This window comes from Gavia stellata, chromosome 32 (assembly GCF_030936135.1).
Source record: "Gavia stellata isolate bGavSte3 chromosome 32, bGavSte3.hap2, whole genome shotgun sequence".
Classification (NCBI taxonomy): domain Eukaryota; kingdom Metazoa; phylum Chordata; class Aves; order Gaviiformes; family Gaviidae; genus Gavia; species Gavia stellata.
Window position 1 is genome coordinate 5,641,820 of NC_082625.1, and position 24,338 is coordinate 5,666,157.

At 59.3% G+C, this 24,338-nt stretch overlaps 2 protein-coding genes across 2 annotated transcripts; both read right to left on the bottom strand.

Annotated features, from left to right (window-relative positions):
- Positions 1-5,238: 5,238 nt before the first annotated feature.
- Positions 5,239-8,048, bottom strand: DOHH (deoxyhypusine hydroxylase). The gene is made up of 4 exons (XM_059831884.1): positions 7,775-8,048; positions 7,292-7,368; positions 6,851-7,088; positions 5,239-5,880 (listed from the first exon to the last, which is right to left on the bottom strand). Exons 1-4 carry the CDS (start codon positions 8,046-8,048, stop codon positions 5,564-5,566), a joined length of 906 nt encoding a protein of 301 aa, XP_059687867.1. The 3' UTR covers positions 5,239-5,563.
- Positions 8,049-9,860: 1,812 nt separating this feature from the next.
- On the bottom strand, positions 9,861-11,764 carry LOC104254068 (uncharacterized). Its single transcript, XM_059831883.1, has 2 exons — positions 11,709-11,764; positions 9,861-11,217 (listed from the first exon to the last, which is right to left on the bottom strand). The coding sequence occupies exon 2, from the start codon at positions 11,080-11,082 to the stop codon at positions 10,099-10,101; it is 984 nt and encodes a 327-aa protein (XP_059687866.1). The 5' UTR covers positions 11,083-11,217; positions 11,709-11,764; the 3' UTR covers positions 9,861-10,098.
- Positions 11,765-24,338: the final 12,574 nt, after the last annotated feature.

Here is a 24,338-nt window from a genome sequence, read left to right on the forward strand (position 1 = left end):
TTTTGGGCGGAGGCTGGCAGAGGGCTGGGGTACGGCCGGATCCTGCACCCCAATGTGGGCTCCTCTCCCACGCCGCTGCTGGGGCTGAGTGCGGGCACCGCTCCCTGCACCCGGGGCCAACGGGCGACTGTTATTGGGCTCAAGAGGACAAGTGCCACCAAGCGCCATGGCAACGCGGCTCCAGTAACCCTCAGGAGGTGGCACCTCTCCCCCGGCTCAGCCACCAGCACCCTGCGGCACCCAGCGGCCATCACCTTGGGGACCAAGGCTGGGGTCCACCCCCGGGGTAGGGGAGTGGATGGAGGGACAGATGGACGGGCGGGTGGGTGGATGGATGAAGGGACAGACGGATGGATGGGTGGGTGGGTGTTCGGAGGGACAGACGGATGGGTGAGTGGATGGACAGGTGGGTGGGTGGGTGGGTGGATGGATGGAAGGACAGACGGATGGGTGGGTGAGAGGAGGGACAGACAGACAGGCAGATGTGTGGAGGAGCGCCCACCCGTCGCTCCCCTCTGCCCATGGGGCCCTGCACCCCCGTCCCTGCTGGCAGGGCTGGGGCAGATCCCGGCCAGTGTCCCATCCCCGCGGACACGGCCCCCACCCTGCCACGTCATGGGGATGGGGCAGCACGGGGGGGCGGACAGTGCCAGGCCACCGCTGCCCCGGCACCCACCCGGGCCCAGGCCTGGGCCCCAGATGCAATGGCTGGTGCCAGCGGGACCCCGTCGCGTGCCCAAGGAGTGGCCAGGTACAGTGAAGAGCTAAATATTAACGGTGTTATCGGTGAGACCTTGGCAGGGCGAGCTGTTTCGCCCAGTCCTGCAGCCCCCACCTGCCAGGCCACAGGGGAAACTGAGGCACAGGGTGGCCGGCGGCACCCCGGGGATGGACCGTGGGCTTCAGCAGGGCTACCCTGCCCATGGGAAGTCCCCAAGGGCTGAAGAAGGAACCAGGGGACGTGGGGACAGGGGCACCGGCGGAGGGATGTGAGGGGGGTGTCCAGCCCCAGCCTGGGTTTAAGGCAGGGGATGGGGGTCCGTACAACATGACCCCCATCCCCAGTGCCCCCACCCAGAGCCCAAGCAGGGCTTGTGGGTGCTTCGCCCCCCAAGACTGGCTTTGGGGGCACCTGTGGGTGCCACTGAGCTCTGCCCCATCAGGAGAGGTCATGGCCTGGCAGCGTCAGGGCACCGAGGGGGCTGGCGGGGACAAATCCAGCCTCAGCGTACAGCTGTCCGTCTGCCTGCCCCCCCCGTGCGTCTGCACGTGGTTGTGCTGACGTGTGCCTCCCCGCAGGCGCATGCGTCCGTGTTTCCATGCGCACGCATGCGTGCCCCTGCCCATGCCCGCTGCGCCCACGCGTGTCTGTGCCCACGCCCGGGGTGTGCCCCCATACCAGGGGTTCGTACCTCCGAGCACCCACCTTTACACACTGACATGTGTGTCCACGCGTGTGCACCTGCACGTGTGTCCCTCCCCACGCACCCATGCCCGGTGATGCTCCGCCGAGGGATGCTGCTGTCCCCAGACAAAGGTCGGGGTGTCCCAGCCCTGCCACCTCCCCATGCCTGGCTACGGGACGAGCGAGCAGGGCTGGGGCAGGCTGCTTTATTGGGGGGCAGCAATAGCAGCCCCGAGATAAGCGTGTGGGGCTGTGCTGAGGACGGTGAAGCCACGTGTCAGTGCCAGGCAGCGTCACCCCTGCACCCGGCTCTGGGGCTGTGGGTCGTGCTGTGACCCGACGGCCAGGCATGGCTGTGGGGTGCCGGTGCGTGTGGGGGGTGCCCCCTGGCACTAGAAAAACCTCTTATTGCGGGAGTCGGCAAAGGAGACGGAGCTGCGCGGGGCGGCGAGCAGCCCCAGCGGGATGTCCATGCCGGGCAGGGCATCGGTGCCTTCGCCCTCTGGCTTCCCCTCTGCCGGCACCCCGTCCTCCGCCAGCCACTCCACCTCCGGCACGGTCCCCTCGGCCATCACCGCCTTCTCCTCCTCCGGCTTGGGCCCGAACACCCAGTCTGCGGGGACAGAGAGGGAGCTGTCAGCAGCACATCCCCACCACGGCAAAGGCTCTGGGTTTGCGGGACCCCCTTCTTGCCCCCCACCCAGCCCCATAAGGAGCCCCAAAGCTCAACCAACCCCGCTCTGGGCAGCACTCACCGGCGAAATCGTGCACCAGGTCCTTGATGAGGTGCCCCACGATAGCATATGCCACCAACAGCACCAGGGTGGCCGCCATCACCAGGTAAAGGACATAGCGGGGCAGGCGGATGCTGTCCAGGGCGGGGGGCTTGTAGTCCACGTACAGCACCCCATCCTCCTCGGGGGGAGATTGCAGCAAGTGCCGTGGCCCCCATGCCCCTCCAGTGCCGGGGAGTGGGGTGCCTCCCGCCAGGGCCATTGCCAGCTCCCCCCGCACCCCAGCCCCGAGCCACCAAAGCCTCTGCCACGCGGGAGAAATGGCATCGGGGTCCACAAGGCTCCTCGGTGCCGGCGGCTCACGGGGACAGCGGGGTCCCCATGCCAAGCAGCAGTGCCGCTCACCCTCCGTGCGACCGGGAGCCGCTCGCCCGCTGCCACCGAAGAACAGAGCATCCGCAGGAAGGAGCTTAGCGCCTGCTAATCCGGGCACAGCCCTGCCGGGCTGAGCCTGGGGGGCAACCAGCGGGCTCCGACATGGCTCAGGGTCCCCACGATCTGCCCCTCTGGCAGCACCGCAGGTACCTCCTTCCCCCTGGGAGTGAGGAATCGTCTGCAGCTGGAGAACCCCCAAAGGCAGGGATGGGGAGGGACACCCCAAGGCTTCCCCCTGCCTCCCCTGAGCTTGGTTAAATCCCTCAGCAGGCCCCGGATCCCCCGAACAGATGGTGTGAAATCCCAACAGCAGCGCCCTGCCCCAGAGGACACGGTGCCCTCCGAGGCGGGAGGTGATGGGCAGAGGGGATGGGTGCCGCAGCCCCATGCCGGGGGGGCTCCTGCGGGGCCCCCTTTGCTGCGCAGAGTCCAGCCACAGTGAAGCAGCCCATGGCGAGGGGCTGTCACCTCCCCGGAGCTTCGCCTTGGCCACTACTTGCAGCACCCCAGTGCCCAAAAAACGCTCCTCCGGTGAGGAGCAGCCTGCAGAGGGGTGCAGGGTCCAGGCACCACCCGAAAGCGATGCCCTCTGCACCAGGAGGGTGCAGGGTTTGGCCCAGACCAGCAGCAGCCTTGAGAAAAAAAAACCCCAACCCTTCCCAGGGTGGATTGGCCGGGGAGGGTTGAAGGTGCCCGTGGGGTTCGGTGCCAAGTCAGGGCTCAACTCCCCGGCCCGCCTCCACCCCGGCACACATCCTGGCTCTGCTGCACCCAGGTCGGCCCTGGCCAGATCCTGGCCACAAAAATGCCAGTTTCATTCCAATTTGGGTTTAAAAAGCATATGGGGGAGTGGAGGCAAACGCTGGTGCAGAGAGATTTGGAAACAACCCTGTGTGGTCCAAGTGAGTCACCTGTGGAAACACCGGAGAACAGCGGAGAGCAAGGGTTAGAGCAGCCGGGGCGGTTAAGTGGGGACAAACACACCGGCAAACACCGGGGAAACTCGCTGGCAGCGTGCCGAAGCCCGCATGCGAACAAGGTCCCGATGTGGACCTGGCAGCCGCCTTACACCGATAACGTGGCAAGGGGGAAACGGCACGTCCCACTGCCCTGCGCCGCCATCCGCGGGGGACGGAGATGGGTGCAGAGACACCCCAGAGTTTGGCGGTGCTGGGTGGGTCCTCCCCACCACCCCGGGGCTACGGAGGATAAGGGAAGGGGGGCAAGAAGCCCTGTAACAGCTGCTGACTCCAAAACAGTGAAAACATCAGGTCTTTTGTCTCCAGTGCCGAGGAACTGAGGTTTGGTGGCCCTCATCCTCCACGTCACACACAAGCGATCCTATCCACAGCACTTGGGCACACAGGCCTGACTTCCAGTAAGCATGTACAGGTGACCAAAATTGGTCATGTTTCCAGTAAAACCGCCTTCCAAGGGGTTCTGAACTGGGCCAGACTGGGGGTCCCCACCCCAGACGTGTCCCCAAGCACCAGAGCCCCGGGGATGCCGAGCTGGCCGCAGCAGCGGCTTTAGGGACTAAGAGGATTGAGCCCAGGAGCAACTCACAGGGAGACTTCGGTCAAGGGGAAAAGCCCCGTCAGCAGGGACCTGCGGTCCCTGCGGTGCAGCAGCACCCCACCAGACCCTCCCCTGGGCAGCACCATGGGGGGCTCCTGGGGCACCCCATGGGCGATGTCTGCCCTCCTCCCTGGGCCTGCCAGGGTTGTGGGAAGGGGGCTTTACCCCATGCCATCAGGGACCCCACCCCATGCTCTCTCCTCCCACTATGGTTGGGCAGGGTTTGGCCCGAACCAGCAGCAGCCTTGAGAAAAAAAAACCCCAACCCTTCCCAGGGTGGATTGGCTGGGGAGAGTTGAAGGTGCCCGTGGGGTTCGGTGCCAAGTCAGGGCTCAACTCCCCGGCCCTCCTCCACCCCGGCACACGTCCTGGCTCTGCTGCACCCAGGTAGCCCCTGGCCAGATCCTGGCCACAAAAATGCCAGTTTCATTCCAGTTTGCAGTTTCCTTTTCCAACCTAAATGATTCTGTTCTATAATTCTATTATGGCAGCCCCGGGGCTCCCCACCGGCACCCAGCCCTGTGGTGCTGGGTGCACCCCGCATCCGGGCAAGGGCTAAATCACAACTCGACTCACGCAGGAGCTCACCCCACCAGCACTTTATTCCCTGCCTGCTCCCCTCCGTGCCCACGCTGGGCTGCCCAGGGGGTTTGGGTGCTGGGTGACGGCAGCAGACACCAGCCTCAGCCCTCCCAGGTCTGGTTAAATGCAGGAGAAAGTCTGGGCAGGCTCTGCCTCACCCTGTAAGCCCTAATGGCAGCCCCATTCCCTGCAGAAAGAAAAAGCGCAGCCAAATCTTCCAAACTTTGCCATGAAACAACCCCCATCCCAGGGCAAAGGCTGCTGCAAGCACAGCCCTGGCCTGCCCCGACAGGAGAGGCCAAACCCACAGCAGCTCCTCCACCGCAGAGGTAAGGAGGGACCCGGCTCGGCACCAGCACCAAGGGCTATTTCGAGGCATCGCACAGCTACAAGCGACAAGAGCGAGTGCCCAAAGCCAGCCCTGGCCCCCCAGCAAAGCTCCGGCAGGGAAAGCAGAGCTGTTTCACACTGAGCTGCCACAGCAGTACAATCCCAGAGCAGCCCCGGGCCCCACGCAGCCGTGACAGGCTCCGACGTGCAGAGCGGAGCCCACCCGGTCCAAGCCCCGAGCCAGGCTGCGGGCAGGCAGTGCTGATCCTGGCAGGGAAAGAGGGGCAGATCCAGGAAACAGGGGGGTGGCGGGGGGCAAGTAGCAGCTCAGCCTGGATTTGGAGGGAGAAGGTGTCTGTAATCGTGCCAGTGAGCAAATCCAGTTCCACCTCCGCCACAGCAAGGCATAGATCCATGTCGACGGAGGCGGCCATGAAAGCGCAGCTGGCAGGGGGGTGGGAGGCACCGCGCCCAGCCCGCGCCCCCCCCAAGCCAGGGCTCAGGCAGAGGCCTGCAGTTTGCAGAGCCCGTCAGCATACTGGAACTGGGCGCCGTTCTCGTACTCGTACATGTCCAGCGCCACCTCGCAGCTCTCCCGCACCACCCGCTCCTCGTCACGAGCGAAGGCACGCAGGGTCTCCAGGCAGGAGGGGCGGGCGATGGAGCCCAGGGCCTCGGCGCACTCGTGGCGCACCATGGGGCTCTCGGTGCAGCTGCGCAGCGTGGCCGTCAGCTGCGGGACGCAGGCCTCATCCTGCATCTGGCCCAGCACGTAGCCGATCTCGTGGCGGAAGAGGGCGCTGCCGGAGCGCAGACCTGCGGGGAGAAGGCGAGAGTGAGCTGCCACTGCCCCCAAAGTGCACTAGGATGCTTAGCTAGAGCACCCCACCCAAAAGCCAGGGAAAGCCATGGGGCAGGCTGGCCTGGGGGTTAGAGCTGGCAGCCACCACCCCAGACCCATGGGGGCTTTTGGGGAAGGGGACAAAACACCTACAGGAAGGGCTGTCTCACCCCGCTCACTGAACCCACAGAGCCAGGGCAGCCCCGGCTCCACACACCCGCAGCCGTGCCCCGGCGGCGTAGGGACGCCCTCTTGTGATGGCAGCACCCGCCCTCTCGGCAGCTGCCGGCACCCTCGCCTGCCCCGGGGAGCCTGTGCTGCCCGCGGGCCCTGCCCCACCAGCACAGCCACGGTCTCAAGCCCTCCCGTGCTGCAGCAGCTCACAGATCCCTGCACGCCTCGTCTCACGGTGCAAACGTGCCCTCGGCTCGTCCCAGATGGCTGGAGAGCCTCTTTCACTTCCCTTGGGCTGTGTCCAAATGGTTCCTGGGCTATGGTCTGCCCCCTCCCCACTCAGGAGACATTCAGTCCCCTCTCCAGAGCTATTCCCAAACCTCAGGACGAGGTTGGCAGCCTCTGACTGTCCAGAACGGGAGAGCAGGGCCCCGACACCCTGGGGCCAGGTCCCACCAGGAGACACCAGGTCAGACTGGTTGGTCCCAAGCCAAAATTACAGACTGCGCCCTCTCCCACCCGGACCCACGGAGAAAGGGGACCTGGAAGATGGCAAGGGGGCTGTGAAACACCAGAGAGCACCAAGCGCTTTGCGATGTGGCTCTTGCAAGCAAGCAAGCAGGGGGACTGCAGCTCTACAAACAAACACGTGAAGAGCCTAAGAGGAGACTCACAGCTCTGGCAGCCCTGGATTTGGGAAGGGCTAATCCCAGATTAACCTTTACAGACTTACAGCGAGGAGACTGCAGGCAGCCTTGCGCTAGCCCTTACCGTCTGCTAGTGCCAGCACAGCAGCCTGTCCCCCCAGGTTTCGCAGGGCAAACATGGCCCTGTAGCGGTCAAACAGCGAGCACGACTCATCCAGGAGGGTTTCGCGGAGTTTGGCGACGTCCGTCTCCTCGGCAGGGGGAGCAGGATCCACAGAGAGGTAGGGGCTGCGGCTCGGCTCCTGCTTGTTCTCCTGCAGCCACTCCAGCCTCCTCACTGCCAGCTGACATGTCTCTGCCACCTGTGGGGACGGGGACACAGCCCTGGCTGCGGGACAGCACCGTACAGTGCTGGGAGGGCACCCAGGGCTTCCTGACGGCAGCTGGGTGCCAGCACACAGCAGGATGCTGCTCATGGTGTCCCTGTCCATGGCCAGGGGCTGCTGCACCCTCCTGGGCCAGCAACGCTGCACCCCACGGGAAATGACCCCCCCAAGAGCCTCACCTCAACCACAGGATCCTCTGAATAGCGTTTCAGGATATCCAGCACATCAGGATTCCCGATAGCACCCAGAGCTTCACCTGAAGGAAGGATGTGTGAAGACATTATCAAGGTGTCTACAACAGGACCCTGCCGTATCCACAACAGGACCCTGCCGTATCCTCTGGCAAAGCCTCGCCCTGCTCTGAAGCAGGGACATGGGCCTGACTCTGACTGATCCTAAATGGAACAGCCAGGCAAATAAACACAGCAGGAGCCAGCCTGGCCAGCAGGAACGGGAAGGCTCGGCCAACCAGTCCAGCCAGGGCTGGTCAGGGCTCACCACATCATGAGGCGGTTACACGCCTCAGGCTTTTCCAAGCCATGATGCCTAAGCTGGCTCAGGCCATCACGAGCTGTTCGGTATGGCGGGGAAAGCACCCACAAGTCCCACTTGCAGGCTGGACTCTTCCCCTGCACCCACAGCCGCAGGAGCTGCCATCGTACCCGCCTCGTGCCTGACCATGGGCTCCTGGCTGGTGTCCTCCAGCACCCGGATGAGCACAGGGATGGCCGCTTCGTCCTGCATCTGGCCCAGGCAGTAGGCCAGCTCATGCTTCAGCAGTGCAGAGCCATCCCCGAAGGCCCGGCTGATCCAGTCCACGGCCGCGCGGCCGCCCAGGTTGCGGAGGGTGAAAAGGGCCCGGAACCGGGCAGGCAGCGGCTGGGCCGCGTCCACCAGTGTCCGGCCGATGGCCTCCACCTCCTTCTCTGTCACCATGGCGCCGGGGAAAGCAGGAGGGCAGGATCCGGTCGCACACAGGCCTCTGGTGGGGCTCCCTCCGGTCACACGCCTGCGGACGGGGAAGGGGGTGAGGGGGGGCCCTGGGCACAGCCCCCGGGGCCAGGGGCGCCCTCAACCGCCAGCCGGTCCCTCACCCCGGGACAGGGAGGGCAGAGAGGGCCCGGCCGGCAGCTACCGCGGGGGCGAAGGGGGTGCCCCGGCGCAGCAGGCAAGTCCCAGCCCTGTGCCGGTGCACCGAGCAGAACCGGGGCCAGGCCTGATCCCACGGGAAGCGCCCGGCCCCGGGGTAACCCGATCCCCGGGACCGACACGGACGTCCCGCCGCGACCGCGCCAGTCCGGCCCCGTTCAGCCGGAGCCGCCGGGCCGGGCCCTGATGGGACGGAGGGAACGGGGAGAACGGCCCAAGCCGGGGGCGGGGCCGAAGCCCCGACGGGGCCGGACGCGCCCCGGGCCGGTCCCCACTCACCGCGCGCCGCCATGCTGCTCCCTCACGTGACCGCGCCGGCGGCTCCTACCATCGCATTTCCGGGTAGGGGAGGGCAGAGCCGCCCTGAGCCCGCCCATGCGTGTGGGGGTGCTGCCTTTTCCCCCTGCTCCCGCCGAGTGGGAGCGGCCGGGGGAACGGGGTCAGTGGCGGCGCATGCGCGGTAGCGGTGGAGCGCAGGCCCGAGGCGGGGGAGTGGAGTGGCTGCCCCATGGCCGCCCCCCCCCCACGCCTGTCCCTGGGCCCCAGTGCTGTCCCCTCGCCCCATGGCCGTCCAGGCCAGCGTGAGAGGGGCAGGAGGCCGGGGTGCTGGAGGCCTCGCTGAGCCATGGGGAGCCTCTTCCCCGGGGAGCTTTGCTGCCCAAGGGCCGGGGTCCCCACCGGAGATGGCCCCAAGCCACGAGGCGCCTTCGCAGACACCACCATAACGCCTCTCCTACACCAAAGTGGCGGGGCAAAGCCGGCAGCCGCGCTCCTTCCGGTAGTCGGGGTGCCACGTTCATCCCCGCTGGGGCTCTGCCAGCCACCTCCAGTGCTCCAGCTGGGACACCCCAGCCCCGCGGGCAGCGGATCCTGGCCCGGTGGGAAGGGTGGCACAGCGGGACGTGTCTGTGCCGTTCCCCCCCGCCTACCACCTTCCAACAAAGTGCTGATGGAGGTACCTTGGCACTCCGGCAGCCGGCCCTGCCCTGGCACGGCGGAGGCAGCGTGCCACCAGGCTCTAGCCTGCGGCGGGAGGACAGCGGGGAAATAAACCACAGCCGCTCGATTTCTCAGATGATATGTGGGGCACAGCTGCATGTTTCTGCTCACACTGCAGCCGGGCTGGGAGCAGAGATCAGAGGTGCCAGCAGAAAGAGCTGGCTGGTGGTTTGGGGAGGGACCTTGGGGGCCAAGCCACGGACCCTCACGGCAAACCCCTCTGGAGAGGAGCGAGGAGGGACACCAGGCTGTGGTGGCTCAGCCCGCTCCCCCAAGGGCAGCACGTGCAGCCCGAGCAGCAGCAGAGTGGGAGTTTGCAGATGCAATTTCATTCCGGGCTGTGCCAGCCCCTGGCAAGTCACTGCTATGCCTCTTCCTTCTCTTCCCTTCCCAAGCGTGTTTACGCAGCAAGTTTCGTACCTTCAAAGGGGACTTGCCTTCTTATTTCAAGCCTCCTGCTGGTTTTGGCCCGACGGAGGGGCCTCAGGACAGAGGCACGCTCCCAGGAAAGGGAGACCCAGGCAGCCCTCTCCCAGCCCCGATCCCGGCTTTGCTCACACAGCACACAACACCACCAGACCGCTCAAATCTTGGAAGAGAGCAAGGTCACAAAATACATTCCACTGCCTGAAACCACCGCGGCAAAAACAGCACGAACGTGACGCAGGCGACCCCCTCCCCGCCCCGGGAACGGCCAGTGTGGCCAGCAGCCTTTGACAGAGGCGAGAGGGTGCAGTCCTTTGCCGAACAGCCCGGTACCACTGGGCCAACGTTTGCCGGAGTCCGTGGGAAGTCCATGAGCAAGGATGCACAGGGCTGCTTCTCGCCCCTGGCCCCGTCAGCCCTCCCCGCAGCTCTCGAAGTACTGGCACATCAGCTCGCGCACTTGTTCAGCCCGGCCATCCTCCATGGCGGCGGGTGCAGGCTGGCAGGGCTTGGGCAGCTCGGTCGGCTCAGTGCCCTCCAGCCACTCCTCGTTGAAGGGGTTGTCGTGGGCTTCACAGACGTTGTGCAGGATGCAGCAGGCGAGGACGAGGGTGGGCAGCAGCTCCAGGCTGCAGTCATCGCACTTCAGGAGGATCTGCCAGCGCGCCTTCAGGCGCAGGAAGGCGTTCTCGATCACGCTGTGTGCCCGCTTCAGGCGGTAGTTGAACTGCAGCTGCCGCTGGGTGAGGTTCTCGTCCTCCTGGTAGGGCTTGAGGATCCAGTCCTGCAAGGGGTAGGTGGCATCGCCCAGCAGCACGTACTTCTGCGCCTTCCCCATGAAGTGCTTGGGAGGGTTGGGGCACAGCCGGCCCTCCTTGGCCAGCACCCACAGGCTGGAGCTCTCCAGGACCGCACTGTTCTCCATGCTGCCGGGGAAGGCAGTGGAGACGTCCCAGAACTGGCCCAGCCCATCCACGGTGGCCTGCGTCAGGATGGAGTGCCAGCCCTGGCCGTTGCAGTAGTCGGCGCTGAGGCGCAGGGGCGGGTGGATGGGGATGTGAAGGCTGTCCAGGGCACCGATGCAGTGTGGGAAGCCCCAGCGCGTGCGGAAGATGCGCACCATGTTCTCCAGCTCCTTCTCGTTGGGCAACCGGAGGTAGAGGGGCTTCAGCAGCAAGACGACAGCGTAGCTCACCTCCCGGACACACGTCTGCACCGTGGAGGGCCCCACGCCAAAGAGCGGGCTGAGAGTCTGGTACTCCACATTGGTGGCCAAGTGCCACAGAGCCACGGCCACCCTCTTCTCCAGGGGCAGGGTGGGGTGGAAGTGGGCGCTGTGCGGAGCCAGCCCAGGCCGCAGCTGGTTGCAGACGTAGAAGAAGGTCTCCTTGGACATCCGAAACTTCTCCAGCCAGTCCTGGGGCCCAAACTCCTTCAGGACCACCCGCTCCCACCAGTCCGCGCTCCTGACGCTGGGCCAGGCGCGGGGGTAGAAGTAGCAGCTGGTTCTCCTCCGGCGAGCGATCAGGAGCTGCAGCATGGCGGGGAGACAAGAGGGGCATGAAATGGCGCTTCCCCGGCGCCCGCCCAGCGCTTCGCTGGGACACACACCGCCCACCCCCCCGGAAGACCATCCAGCTCAAGCAACCTGCGCAGGGCAAGGAGGATGCCCAGTGCCACGTGGCCAGTGGTCCCAACCAGCCCTACCACCGGGTGAAATTTTCCTATTCCTGGGAAACCCCGTTGCAAATCCACCAGGCAATAGTTGTGACCCTGGACAAGATGCCCAGGTGCTGCAGATGAGGAGCCTTCTGGAAAAGTCCCCTTTCGAAGCAGCCACTTACTCTGTGGTTTTATTTTTTAACGAGTATTAGTTGCTTTCTTGCAACCGAGTGAACTGCAGGCTCGGTCATGATTTGGAAGCGGGAGCAAGCACCCGCACTCCCGGCCCCTCCATGGGAATGGTTTTTCTGTTACTGAATTCTAAAAAACATCTTTAAGCTGCAAAGAGGCTTTTTTCACCTTCCTCAGCAACTGCCCAGGGAAGTGGCTTCGCCGTGTTCTCCCCCAACAGCTTGTCCTCGCTGCCATCTGTCCCCAGGCCCTTCGTATCCGCCATCCTTTGTGTCCCCCACCTTTGATGTGTCCCCCACCTTTGATGTCACCCCCTCCTTCATGTCCCCCTGCCCTTTGCGCCTAGGTTCACATCCCGTGTCCTTCAAGTCCCCTGTCCTTCGTGTCCCCCCCATCCTTTGCGTCCCTGTCTTCGTGTCCCACATGTCCCCCGTCCTTTGTGACCTATGTCCCCCTCGTGTCCTTTGTGTCCCACATCCTTCCTGTCCCTGTGTTTCGTGTCCCACACATCCCCTCTGTCCCCATCCTTTGTGTCCCCGTGACCTCTGCACGTCCCCCCCACGCCCCCCACCCTTCCCATCCACTTTGTCCCGCACGTCCCCCCCGATCCCCATTTTTGTGTCCCCACAACCTGCGTACCCCCCGTGTCCTTCGTGTCCCACATCCTTCCTGTCCGTGTGTCCCACACGTCCCCTCTGTCCCCATCCTTTGTGTCCCCATGACCTCTGCGCGTCCCCCCCGCGCCCCCCATCCTTCCCATCCACTTTGTCCCGCACGTCCCCCCGATCCCCATTTTTGTGTCCCCGCGACCTGCGTACCCCCCGTGTCCTTCGTGTCCCACATCCTTCCTGTCCGTGTGTCCCACACGCCCCCTCTGTCCCCATCCTTTGTGTCCCCATGACCTCTGCGCGTCCCCCCCCCACCCCCCATCCTTCCCATCCACTTTGTCCCGCGCGTCCCCCCGATCCCCATTTTTGTGTCCCCACAACCTGCGTACCCCCCGTGTCCTTCGTGTCCCACATCCTTCCTGTCCGTGTGTCCCACACGTCCCCTCTGTCCCCATCCTTTGTGTCCCCATGACCTCTGCGCGTCCCCCCCGCGCCCCCCATCCTTCCCATCCACTTTGTCCCACACGTCCCCCCGATCCCCATTTTTGTGTCCCCGCGACCTGCGTACCCCCCGTGTCCTTCGTGTCCCACATCCTTCCTGTCCGTGTGTCCCACACGTCCCCTCTGTCCCCATCCTTTGTGTCCCCATGACCTCTGCGCGTCCCCCCCGCGCCCCCCATCCTTCCCATCCACTTTGTCCCGCGCGTCCCCCCGATCCCCATTTTTGTGTCCCCACAACCTGCGTACCCCCCGTGTCCTTCGTGTCCCACATCCTTCCTGTCCGTGTGTCCCACACGCCCCCTCTGTCCCCATCCTTTGTGTCCCCATGACCTCTGCGCGTCCCCCCCGCGCCCCCCATCCTTCCCATCCACTTTGTCCCGCGCGTCCCCCCGATCCCCATTTTTGTGTCCCCACAACCTGCGTACCCCCCGTGTCCTTCGTGTCCCACATCCTTCCTGTCCGTGTGTCCCACACGCCCCCTCTGTCCCCATCCTTTGTGTCCCCGTGACCTCTGCGCGTCCCCCCCGCGCCCCCCACCCTTCCCATCCACTTTGTCCCGCACGTCCCCCCGATCCCCATTTTTGTGTCCCCGCGACCTGCGTACCCCCCGTGTCCTTCGTGTCCCACATCCTTCCTGTCCGTGTGTCCCACACGTCCCCTCTGTCCCCATCCTTTGTGTCCCCATGACCTCTGCGCGTCCCCCCCGCGCCCCCCATCCTTCCCATCCACTTTGTCCCGCGCGTCCCCCCGATCCCCATTTTTGTGTCCCCACAACCTGCGTACCCCCCGTGTCCTTCGTGTCCCACATCCTTCCTGTCCGTGTGTCCCACACGCCCCCTCTGTCCCCATCCTTTGTGTCCCCATGACCTGTGCCTGTCCCCCCCCCGTGTCCCCCGCCACCCCCGTCCTCCCCGGCCCCGCATGTCGCGTCCCCACGCCCCCTCCTTTACGTCCCCGCGTCCTTCCCGTCCTCGGCGCCCCCCGTGTCCCCGGTCACCGTCATGAGCCGCTTCTGCCGCTGGCTGTAGTAGTGCCGGAGCCAGGCGCGCCGCTGCGGCCCGTCCCAGGCACCGGCACCGGTACCGGTACCGGCGCCGGCCATGGCCCGCCGCCCGCCCGCCCGCCGCCGCGCCAGCGCGCACAGCAGCACCAGCAGCCGCTCCTGCATTTTCAAATCGGGAGCCGGGGCCGCCCGGGAAGTGATCGGCCGCGGGGTCACGGCGGCACCGGCGGGGGCGGGACGCGACGGGACGGGGCGGCACCGTCGCCTCCGCCCGCGGCCATCACGGCGGCAGCAGCGGGGTCCGTCCCGGCTCGCTGCCCGCTCCCGCCCGGCACGGAGGGGCCGGCGCCTCGCACGGGGAAGGGCTGCGGGGCTCCCCCGGCGCCCTCGGGCTGGCCGGTGGTGGGCTGCACCGGGCTGGAGCCCGCCGCGCCGTCCGCCCTAAGCCACACGCAGGCGTTTAGTTGGCGGGATGGCTGGAAGAGGCACACCGGGCCCGGCTTCGGGGAGCCAGCGAAGCCCCCAGCAACAAACAGGCAGTGCCAGTCCCCTGGTTGTGCCCCGAGAGCCGTGCCCGAGTTCCCCGCAGCCTGTCAGGTGTGCCACGGTGGGGGATATTCCGCCTCCGAAGGTCCCGTGCGAGAACGGGGAATGGGGGATCCCTCCAGGGAGGCTGCTGGGGTGCCTCGTACCCTGACCTGAATGATTCAGGTCCTTCCTCGGTTGCCAGTTATTAGCTGCTTCTTGTTGTGAATAACACAGAAGCGAGCTTCAAAGAGACGCTCAACTGATCGCAGGAGACCGAGCTGCGTTCGTAACGGGGGAATGGCAGCTTGCTGCATCGCCACGGCACAACCGGCATCGGTCGGCGGTGCAGGGCAGGCTGTCGGCGGGGCGCTGGGTTGTGAGAGCACGGGGTTTCAGAGAGACGCAGTCTGTGGAGGTGGAATCCTCCGTCTCCCTTCACCCACGATAAAGGCACCGAGCCCCGCCAGAGTCAGCGTGGCGGAAGGGGAAGGGGCACGCACAGCGGGAAGGGTTTGCAGCTCGGGCTGGCTCTCGGGCAGGTGCCGGGGTTGGCAACGGCTCGGGAGAGCGAAATCTCCCGGCTGGCATCGGCCCAGGGCCGGGAGCGGCTCCGCAGGCCGCAGCGCTCACTGCCCTCGCCAAGCCGTACCCGTCGGCCGAGCTCGCTGCCAGCTCCCGCCGGCAACGGCTGAGCCAGAGCGGCCGTGAGGCTCCTCACCAGCCGCTGCGGCCGGGGCTCGGGCCGGGGGACAGCCGGCCGCCGCGGCCCTCTCCGGGAGCTGCTCTGCAAATCGCCGCCTCCCGCCAAACCCGGCCCTGCGCTGCCTGCGGGCCGACCCCGGCCGCTCGCCTGCGCCCCGGCGGCCCCCGGCGGCGGGCCGCTGAGGCGGGGGCTGCGCCGGGCCGGCCGCGGCGGGAGGGGAGCCGCGAGGTGCCGAGGCGGGGCTCCGGGGAAGGCAGCCGCCATGTCCGCACGCAGGCCCGGGGCCTTCGCGGGGGGCAGGCGAGGAGGGCTCCTTCCCCCCCGCCTCAGGAGGCCCCTCACCGCCATGACGTCAGCGTGCTGCGAGGTGACGTCAGGCTCTGCCCGCCGGGGTCGCTGGCCCGGCCCAGCTGGGCCGCGCTGAGGGGGCGGGGCCGGGCGGGCCGCGGCCGTTGCCATGGCGTCGCGCGCCGCCGCTTCCTGTATTGATTCGAACGGGAGGGCGGGGCGCGCTCCCGTCGTGCCGCGCGCGGGGGCGGGGCCAGCGGGCGGGGGCAGCGCGGCGGGGGCGGCCGCCATATTGGGGAGCGCTGGGGCCGGCGGAGACTGACAGGAGGAGGCGGAGCGGGGCCGGGCCGGGCCGGGCCGGGCAGGTAGGGCGGGCGGCGGGGCCGCGGCCCTGGGCCGGTGTCACGGCAGCGCGGGGCGGCCTGCGGCCGGCCCCTGCCCCTTCCCCCGGCGGTGGCGCGGGCCTGCGGGCCCCCGGCGGGCCGGGCCGGGCGGTGGGGCCGGGCTCGCGGAGGGGCCGGGCGGGGCTGGGGCAGCGGCAGCCGCTGGCCGGCGCGGCTCGGAGCCCGGCTAGGGTGCCCTACCTCCGCGGGCACTGCCGGGGGGGCCTGGCCCGAGCTCGGGCCTGGATGGGCGGGGGGCAGCGGCCTCCCGGCCTTTGGGCCTGCCCCGTGTCCGGAGCCGAAGGTGGTTAGCGAGCGGTGCCGGCGCTTCGCCGCCCGGAGTGACCGCGCTCCTCGGGAGTGCCTCTTCCCCCCTTTTTTTTTTTTACGGTGCTTTGTCAGATCTGACAGGATGGGACCTAATCCCTGCCAGGTAACTCGGAGTCATCGCGCCGGCCTCTGCGCCGAGGACACCCCTCGCAGAGGGCTGCCTGGGGGTCAGGCAGCTTCTGCCGCGGCTGCTGCTGCAGCTGCCTTGGGGAGTCGATGTGCCTTAATGCTCTTTGCATCACACGCGTTTGTTAACGGACATCGTGCATCTGGACCCCCCCGGGAGCGCTGTGTAGCCTGTGTCTGTCCAAAGCGGTGGAAAGCTCTTGCCGTAGACCCTTTATTCGGTCAGCGTACCCTGACCCGCTTTGGAAAGGCGTGATGAGAGCCGGAGGCCACTTCAGCTGCTGCGTCTTCACCAGTTCTTGGTTTCTTGATCAAATTGATAATACAAACAGTAGCTGAGATTTCTGCGGCATGGACTCTAGTACTAAAGAGAACTACCAAGCGGCGACAGAAACTTTTATCAGAAGTCACTTGTTTATGCGCAATGCAAGTTGGTGGTGTGCGGCTGTCCCTCCGACGGCTTTTGGGGGTCTGAAGGAGTTAAATATCACTGTGTCTTTCGTTAGGGTTTTTTAACGTGTTGTTGACATTTTGCAATTGGAAGCAGCACGCCCATTCAGCAAGTTACAGGCTTGAGGTCTTAGAAGTCCGCACTGAGCATCCTCCACGCGTGGTGAGAGGGGAGGCGTTCTGGAGGAGTCACTAAAGCGCAGCGAGGCCTGATGGGTCATGTTGGAGTCATCTGTCGAAGGTGTTGTAGGCTTTATTGCGCAGATGATTTTTTTTTTTCCTTGATTTGTAGCTCTCCTGAAGGCATTGCGCTCATTTTCTTGTGAAGTGCTGATTCTTACTGAGTTAGTGTGTTTAATGATGCTAGCCTAGTATTTTGTGCCAAAGGCTCTTCACAGAGCAACTCCCCTGCTTGGCAACAACGTCTCATATTAAAGACTGATTTTTATTTTATTATTATTTTTAATACAGAAGCAGAATTTTCTGGGTCCATTGACTGAAGCTGCCGCGTTTTCTAAATTCTGCGACTTTCTTTTGTGGGTTGACCAGGGTTGCCATTGCACCCTCAGTAGCTTAAATATTATGAAGAAGCAGACTTTTGAATCGCCTGGCCTTTAAAGCTCTATGGGCAAGGCTGCTGGTGAATTTTTAATCTTGGCTTTTAGCGCACTGACTCCTGATAAGGCTTCCAATGAAACAGACCTTTTATCTAGAGCTCAGACAGAGCATATAAACTACTAAAAAAAAAAACCACCACAAAAAAAAGCCCTGAAGGTTCTGTAAAATGTTAGGAAATGCATACAGTAGCCTTTGTCATGTGCTTCCCTTTACTCTAAGTCCTCTTTGAGTCTAGAATGCCTAACAGAAAAACGCCAGCCTTATAAAGGCCCCATATCCCTAAGGTCCAAGTACTTCACTTCATCCATCCCCACTTCCTTCTTATTAAACACTTCACGGTATGCAGAATAAATAAATTAGTAAATATCCTGTAGGTAATCACCATAGTGAGTGTCGTCATATGCTGGGCGATGAGCAGCCAAAAGCAGACCCTCCGTTTCTCCTGTCTATCCAGTGACTTGTCCAAAAATGTGTGTTTATGTGGGGAAAACTGCCATCAGGTGACAATGAAACAGAAGTGCTGTTGCTGCAGCTTGCCCTCTGCTCCCTTGGCCAGCTGCCTCTGCAGAGGCCAACCACTGCCAGCAACTCGGCTCTTGTGCCCGAGGGGAGATTCGGTGGCGAGGTAGTACGGAGAAAGCTGTGTGGTTTTCTGATTGCTCCCTCTGCCTCCTGAGTTGGGAATGATAGCGGCATCCGGGCGTATCAGTTCGGCACAGGTTACGTCATGGACTGAGGTGAAATCTCAAAGCAGAATGTGGTGAGGTTAATGCGTATCCCCTCTTTGTCAAGTAGTAACTTGAGGAAATTGTACCCTACTCCTTCCTCTGCGTGTGTATTATCCTCTAGCGCCTGCAGAAAGGGGTAGTGTTTCGTGCCTGCTCTGCCCAAGCGCAAAGGCAGAGACAGCAGGAACCTGTTTCATTACATCTGCGGGAGCAGCGGAGTGAACGGGAGTAGCAGAACTTGTTCAACACTTGGTATTTCTCAAGCATCATCTGCCAGAGCTGAACCTGATCTTTAACTCAGCCAGGAAGAGGTGTTCAAACACTGTTTGACCCAGGTACCTTTGCTAATTATTGCATCTCTAAAACTGGAGAGTGTTTTCTCTGCTGCCTCTTATTTGTTTTTCTTTCATAATAGATGAACCTCTTATGAGGCTTTCTGTTAATTAGATGCAGAGATTGCCTTTTGACCCACAGGCAAGAGGTGACGCAGAGGTGACCCCTCATTGAGCATGTTACATTTTAACGCTCTGTGTATTTCCCAGTGTATGGCTTCCTGCACTGCTGAAGATTTTGTACTTTACTTCGGATTCCCTGGCAGCAGGCGTGGCCCTCTTATTTATGGAGCAGCATGGTGAAAAGATGAAATAATCACTACCTGCAGGCAATAAAAAGGGCTTCAACAGTGATGATTTTCTGAGAAATCCCCTGCTGAGTACATGATTGTCATGTCTGCTTAGATAAACCCTGGGCTCCTAACAGACTACTGTACACTGCAGTGAGATGTGTATTGAATGAAAACGTCATCTGTGAAGGTAAAGTAACAAACCTACAATTCTCCTAACTTACTAAAGGCTGGCTGAAGCAAACTTGGAACCCCCTCAGCTAGGGGCCTGGCTGCTGTGTGGGTACAGCAGCGGAGGGGGCTGCCGCCTCTGACCATCTGATCTCTAGTTGAGCGTCACACTTGTATTTGAGTCTTGAGTTGAAGGGTTGAAAAAGTACTTGTCTTTTGAGTACAGCACGGTAGGCTTGACTCCGTCAGCTTCCCATCTTTTCTTCCCGTTGTGGAGAGAAGGGGAATTTAGGAAAAACATCTATGCTGAAAGCAATGGTAATATCTGAGCGTCATCCATGTAAACGAGGCAGCAATAGCAATGTTCTTGGTAGACTTCCTGGAGTGTTCCCCTCAGATGAGGGCTTGCATCTAAGAACAACTATTTTGTGTATGAAAATCCTGGTGAAAAACTTTTGAGCTTGTAATGGTGTACTGAGAAGATCTATTAGTGGAGGGGGGTGTTTATTTTTAGTAAAGGCTCTTCCAAAGTCAGAGATTTTGCTGTTTCCTGAAGGTGTTACAACCCTGAGTTTCCACTGGCCATGAAAGTCCACGCCCTGTACAGAGCTCTTTGTCGTGAATACTTCATCCTTGCCTCACACAGGCTTCCTGCAGCACTCTGTGACCTGAGTGTCCTAAATTAGCGCTGTTGCCCTGCGGTTTGCTGGTCAGAATTCCTCTGTCATCTTGGTAGGACTGTACATTGCTTTGGAAAGGTAGACACAAAGCCTTAAATTAGCTTCAGAAGCTGACTTGGAGGGCTGTGGGAAGTCTTGTAGCTTGTCTGTGAGCGCAGGTGGAGGTGCAGTGAGTTGCAGAAAGTCAAACATTTGTCATCTCCAATCTGAATTACAGGTTGGGCCCTTGCCTGTGCAGACGGGGTGATATTTTCTGACATTGGAGGTGACAGGAGGCACAGATAGCTGTGCATACTACTTGTCTCCTAAGCTTGGTATGGAGTTGCAGCATCTCGAGCTTCTATACTACTGTTACGAACTGGGAGGCTGAGTGCAGGCAGGAGATGAAGACAATGGCTTGGCTGTGCCTTTGAGCCACTTTGCCTTTCAAATCAAACTTGAATTCAGTTTGCGCCTGTTGCTGGTCGGCTAAAAGTTGGCGTTTTTAGAATAGGGGCATTCTAGAGCTGATGGTAGTGAGCGTATAAAGGGGTTTGCGAGCTCCCTGGGCAGGAGGTGCTTGTTTGCAGGATGCTTTGGAAAGGCAGAAATGACATGGATTTTTGAAGGACCTTCAGTGAGAAGTAGTCATCTACATATTACACTCTGAAATGCACTGATGCAACGTGATGGTTCTTGCAGTAATACAGCACCTTGGTTTATTGGTGGAGTATTGAATTTCTCTGCAGCCTTCAAGAGTGAGGCTTAAGGGTGGAGATCTTGTTTGTCACCATAACACTGAAGTAATTTTGTCATTGCTGTTAGTGTGGTCTCTGTGCAATACCTAGTTGTGAACAATCTTCTTTGATGAGTGCGAGGCAACAAAGTTGGTATTTTGTTTTGAAATAAAACTTTACCTGCTTCCATTGTGTAGGGGTTACTTCTGTAAATGGTTAATTTTATAAATGCTTTTCACACTAATACCTTAGTAAATCGCTCTATAAGAAGTTGCATACTTGTAGCTTTAAAAAGGTAAATACTGGTAAAACTTACACAAGGCTGTACTTTCTGTGCTACTGCTGTTTTTGAAAGGAGGCTAGTTACTTAAAAGGATCGGTTGGTTGGCATAATATGTAAACTCTGTTCCTCTGGGTTAAATGTGGACGAGCTCTACGTCAGGTTGGGCAAGCGCAGAGTATCTTGCTCCTTGTCAACGTCTGCATTAGCGCTGTGAAGCTTCAGTATTCTGGATGCATTTGTAATAGGCTTGACTATTACATGGCAAAAACGCTACGGTTTAGCTTTTTTTTTTCCTCCCTTAGAGCGTGTTCAGAAATCTGGGAAATAGAAGAATCCATTACTGGAAATACTCTTACAATACTCCAGGCTGAGGTGGAGGTGCTGTTTACTAAACCAGCGGAAGACGTCTGCCCTTTGGGGCTGAGTTAGTTTTTTGTCTCGCAGTGAGCCAAACCGGCGCGTGGCGTGGTCAGACAAGGGTGGAGTCGGCACAAAGGAGGTCCAGGGCTCTTTAGCTGGCATGGATGGACGGACTACCATTTCTGTTGCCAGCTGAGATCTTGTTGATTTGCAAGTGTTGCCTAGTAATGGGTTTTAGATAAATCACTGGGAGATGAAAACTTTGGCTTTGGGGAAGGAGGACATCTGGGTTTGATTTCAAATCCTGCTGCCTGTGACTTAGAGGACTAAGTGCTTGTTTATTCCATCCTTTTCCCCTTGGTAAATTATAGGGTTCTTCCTGAGACCTTGTAAATATTCAGCACCTGAATAATGACATGTTTTTACCTCAAAACCTGTGCCATTAAATACAGGCCCAAAGAGAAGGTAGCATCTCTGATTTTGGGTAGGCTCTTGCTAACTCTAAATTTGTCTGTGGGAAGTGGGTGGATTTTCCATTTCCCCTGAAGCAAGTAAGAAAGGCTTTGCCGTAAGGACTGGGAGTATGTGGACTGTAAGTTCTCTTTTAGTTGAAGAAATAAAAGATCTCGAGGAGCTATGTGTGTTACGCATTCTTTTTGGATACTATTTTCTTACTAATTATGTAGCTTATGCTTGGAGGAGAAAGGTGGGGTTTGGAGATTTTTGATTCCTAGGAAGGAATTTGTATACTGACTGACTTTATTTTCTTCATGCACCTTATGTCCTATCTTTGAATGGGTTGGATTTTATCACAGATCACATTGCTTTCAGAACAATACTTCCAGGCAAAGTTACAGTGCTGAACAAGTGCGTTTTGTTCTTTTTGTTGACTCAAGCTTAATGTATTCAAATACTTAAATGTTTTTTCTTGGGATGGATCTGTTTTTAATAAGCCAGCATGCAGAATGCCAGGGTTGGTAGGGAAGTGAATGCAGTTATTTTGCAAAGTTGTTTCTCTGTTGTTTGAGAGGCAGCCTGTACCTATTTGGATTTTTTAGTAAGTGTTGAAGTTGGGGTAGCAAACGGTGGCTGTGTTGGCTCTGTCAAGACGTGGCCTACCACAGCAGGGCAAGCACTGGGGAATCCCTGACCCTTTTTTATTCCAGAAATCATTTGTGCCCTTCTTAAAACTGGAAGGTAATTGGGTGGATAAGTGTTAAACATGAGAGCTGCTGACGTAAACATGAGAGACTCCGAGAATACCGGAGGCAGGAGAACTTTTAAATGTAAAAACTGAATATATTTCCAAATTTAGGCAGGGCTGAAGGAGGTAGAGGATGTCTTGGTAATTCAAATACAATTAATGTTATGTTGATGCTTTATTTTCAAGCATCTGAAGCCTGAAAAAGGTTGTTTGGGGCTTATTAGTATTATTGCCATGTTCTGCCTATGCAGTCTCCTCTGTTGTTCACTCTGTGTATGCTGTATTTCTGATTAGAAGTTGTAGTCGAAATTTGTACAGATGGGAACTCAAATGAAAAGCTCTAAAAGCGAATGTGTTCCCTATCCAGAATTAAAAATGTCACATCGCTGTGTAACTGGATCTAAATCTCTCACGAATACTGTGCTGAGCCATTTTGGGAGGATGCTTCAAATGTGTGGCGTACCCCAGCTGATCACGCTCCTCATGTGGGTTCTGCAAGCTGATCTCTCTTATTCGGGGTGTTAAAACAAACAAAAAGAAAGGGGGGGGGGGGGGGCATTTTCTTGAAATGCTTGGTTTGAGAGGTCCTGTTAACCTCTAAGGTAGATCTGGAAGATCACGGGTAGGTAAGGATAGCGGTAAGTAAACTACAAAATGCGGGAGAGTCTTCGACATGGGGCGCACTAATTTTTTTTTTTTAACCCCGTTCGTTAATAACATCATAGACTTCTAACTTTCCACTCACAATAATGCCATCTCTGACTCTTCAATTCATTTGGTGGAAGCTCACTGTTAAATTTGGTAGCTTTCTCCAGCTTTGCCTCTGAAAGAACATATGGGAGAAATGTATTAAATTGAAAAAGAAAAAAGCTTGGGGGAGGAGGTGGCAGAGGTAAGCAGGTGTACTCAAACAGCTTGGCACTATCTATTTCAGGGATGCTCCTGTGAAAGTGTTGGCATGCTTAATGGCAAGGAAGAAAAGGCCTCTGCATTTTAGCATTTGTAAGAAGTCCAAGTTTCAGTACTAAAAAATGGCTTAGATAAAAGGAAAGTAGCTCTGCTAGCTAATAGATGACTGTAGTCCAGAGTTTGTGTGCTTTATCTCGCTTTCAAGCTAACTTAGTAGAATATTGTAAGACAATCACATACTGCTGGATTACAGCATGTGCTGCTGTACCCCTCTTAGCTTGGTAACTTGCCTCCAATTTTTAATGGTAAACCCTGAGCAGGTTTTCTGTTCTTGGAGGTAAACCTTTTTGCAGCAAACCTTACCCGCTGGCAGAGGAAGCTGAAGGCAGTTCGTGGCAGGCCCTGAGCGTGGCAGTGTAGCTTGTCTCCCTGGACAGCTTTCTCCCAGCACAGCCGTTTGTGTGCAGTTGCCTCCCGGATTTTGCCACAAGTTTGTATCTTGAGGCAACTCCATTTGTGTAGTCGGGACTCAGGCCAGATGCCATGAACGTTTATGTAATAACAGAGAATGAAAATCCCCTTACATTCTGCACAGCTTCCAGATGCCTGTGTATCGTGGGGACTTTTTTTGTGTGGTGTGTGTGTTAGATTCCACCTTTCCCTTTGGAGATGTTTATCTTGGGTTGAAAGACCAACTTGGCATGTCTCTTCTGGCATCGGCATTTTTTTGTCAACGTGAGCTGTGGACAAAGCATGAGGTGCGTGTGAGTTCGGGAGGTTGGGCACTAACGATGCTGGTCTTTGCCCTTCAGAGCTCAGAGAAGGGCTGTGACTACATATCCTCGCAGAAGTGTTGGCTAATTTTTTTTATTGATGTTGTAATTTAGCCAGGCAAATCTAGGCTATGAAGCAGCCCTATCCTAAAATGTATGCTTGAAAGATGCTTAACATTGCTTATAGACTGTATAGCCATAAGTGAGCTAGCTTTATGCTAGCCAGGAGGAATATTTGGGACAGCATAGGCATCAGACACTGAATGTTAACCCAGAGGGCTTTCTAGTCCATAGCTGCCTGCGTTCCGTGGTACTAAAAGTCTGCAATACTTCTAACACGGCTAAAACCATCCCAGCTAGCTTCAGCATAGTGGTGTGCGCTGCTGTCGTGCCCCTGGCCTGAGGTACGGATCTGGCTCTGGTGGGATAGGCTGTCGTTGTCTGGTTTTTCCATGCCTGAGTACTGAAGGCTTGCTAAACTGTGCTGCTGCAGTAGTTCACATGAACAGGCTGGTTTCGAGTATCGCAATCTCTGCTCCAGTTGTGGTGGTTGCCTGCTGAGGTCCTGTCAGGCACAAAACCCTGGTTGCCTGCTCATGTGAATCAGCAACCAAGGGCAGTAATACAGAAAAATGCTTTCATTAGCAGCCCTGTGCTGTGCTGCATCACACAAGTTTGATACCGATGCTCTGGATAGGAAAAGTGGTCTCAAGTTTAAAGAACAGGCTTAGGAGATTCTGAAGAGGCTGCTTCTATATGAAGGGGTGTAATATTTTGGTATTTTTCTTCCCCTGTCTGTTGCAGCAGACTAATT

Coding starts and splice junctions, on each gene's coding strand:
- DOHH (XM_059831884.1), bottom strand. CDS start 8,048: ATGGTGACAGAGAAGGAGGTGGAGGCCATCGGCCGGACACTGGTGGAC. Junction 7,369..7,774: donor CATGGTCAGGCACGAGGCGG/GTACGATGGCAG, acceptor TCCTTCCTTCAG/GTGAAGCTCTGGGTGCTATC. Junction 7,089..7,291: donor CAGAGGATCCTGTGGTTGAG/GTGAGGCTCTTG, acceptor CCGTCCCCACAG/GTGGCAGAGACATGTCAGCT.
- LOC104254068 (XM_059831883.1), bottom strand. CDS start 11,082: ATGTCCAAGGAGACCTTCTTCTACGTCTGCAACCAGCTGCGGCCTGGG.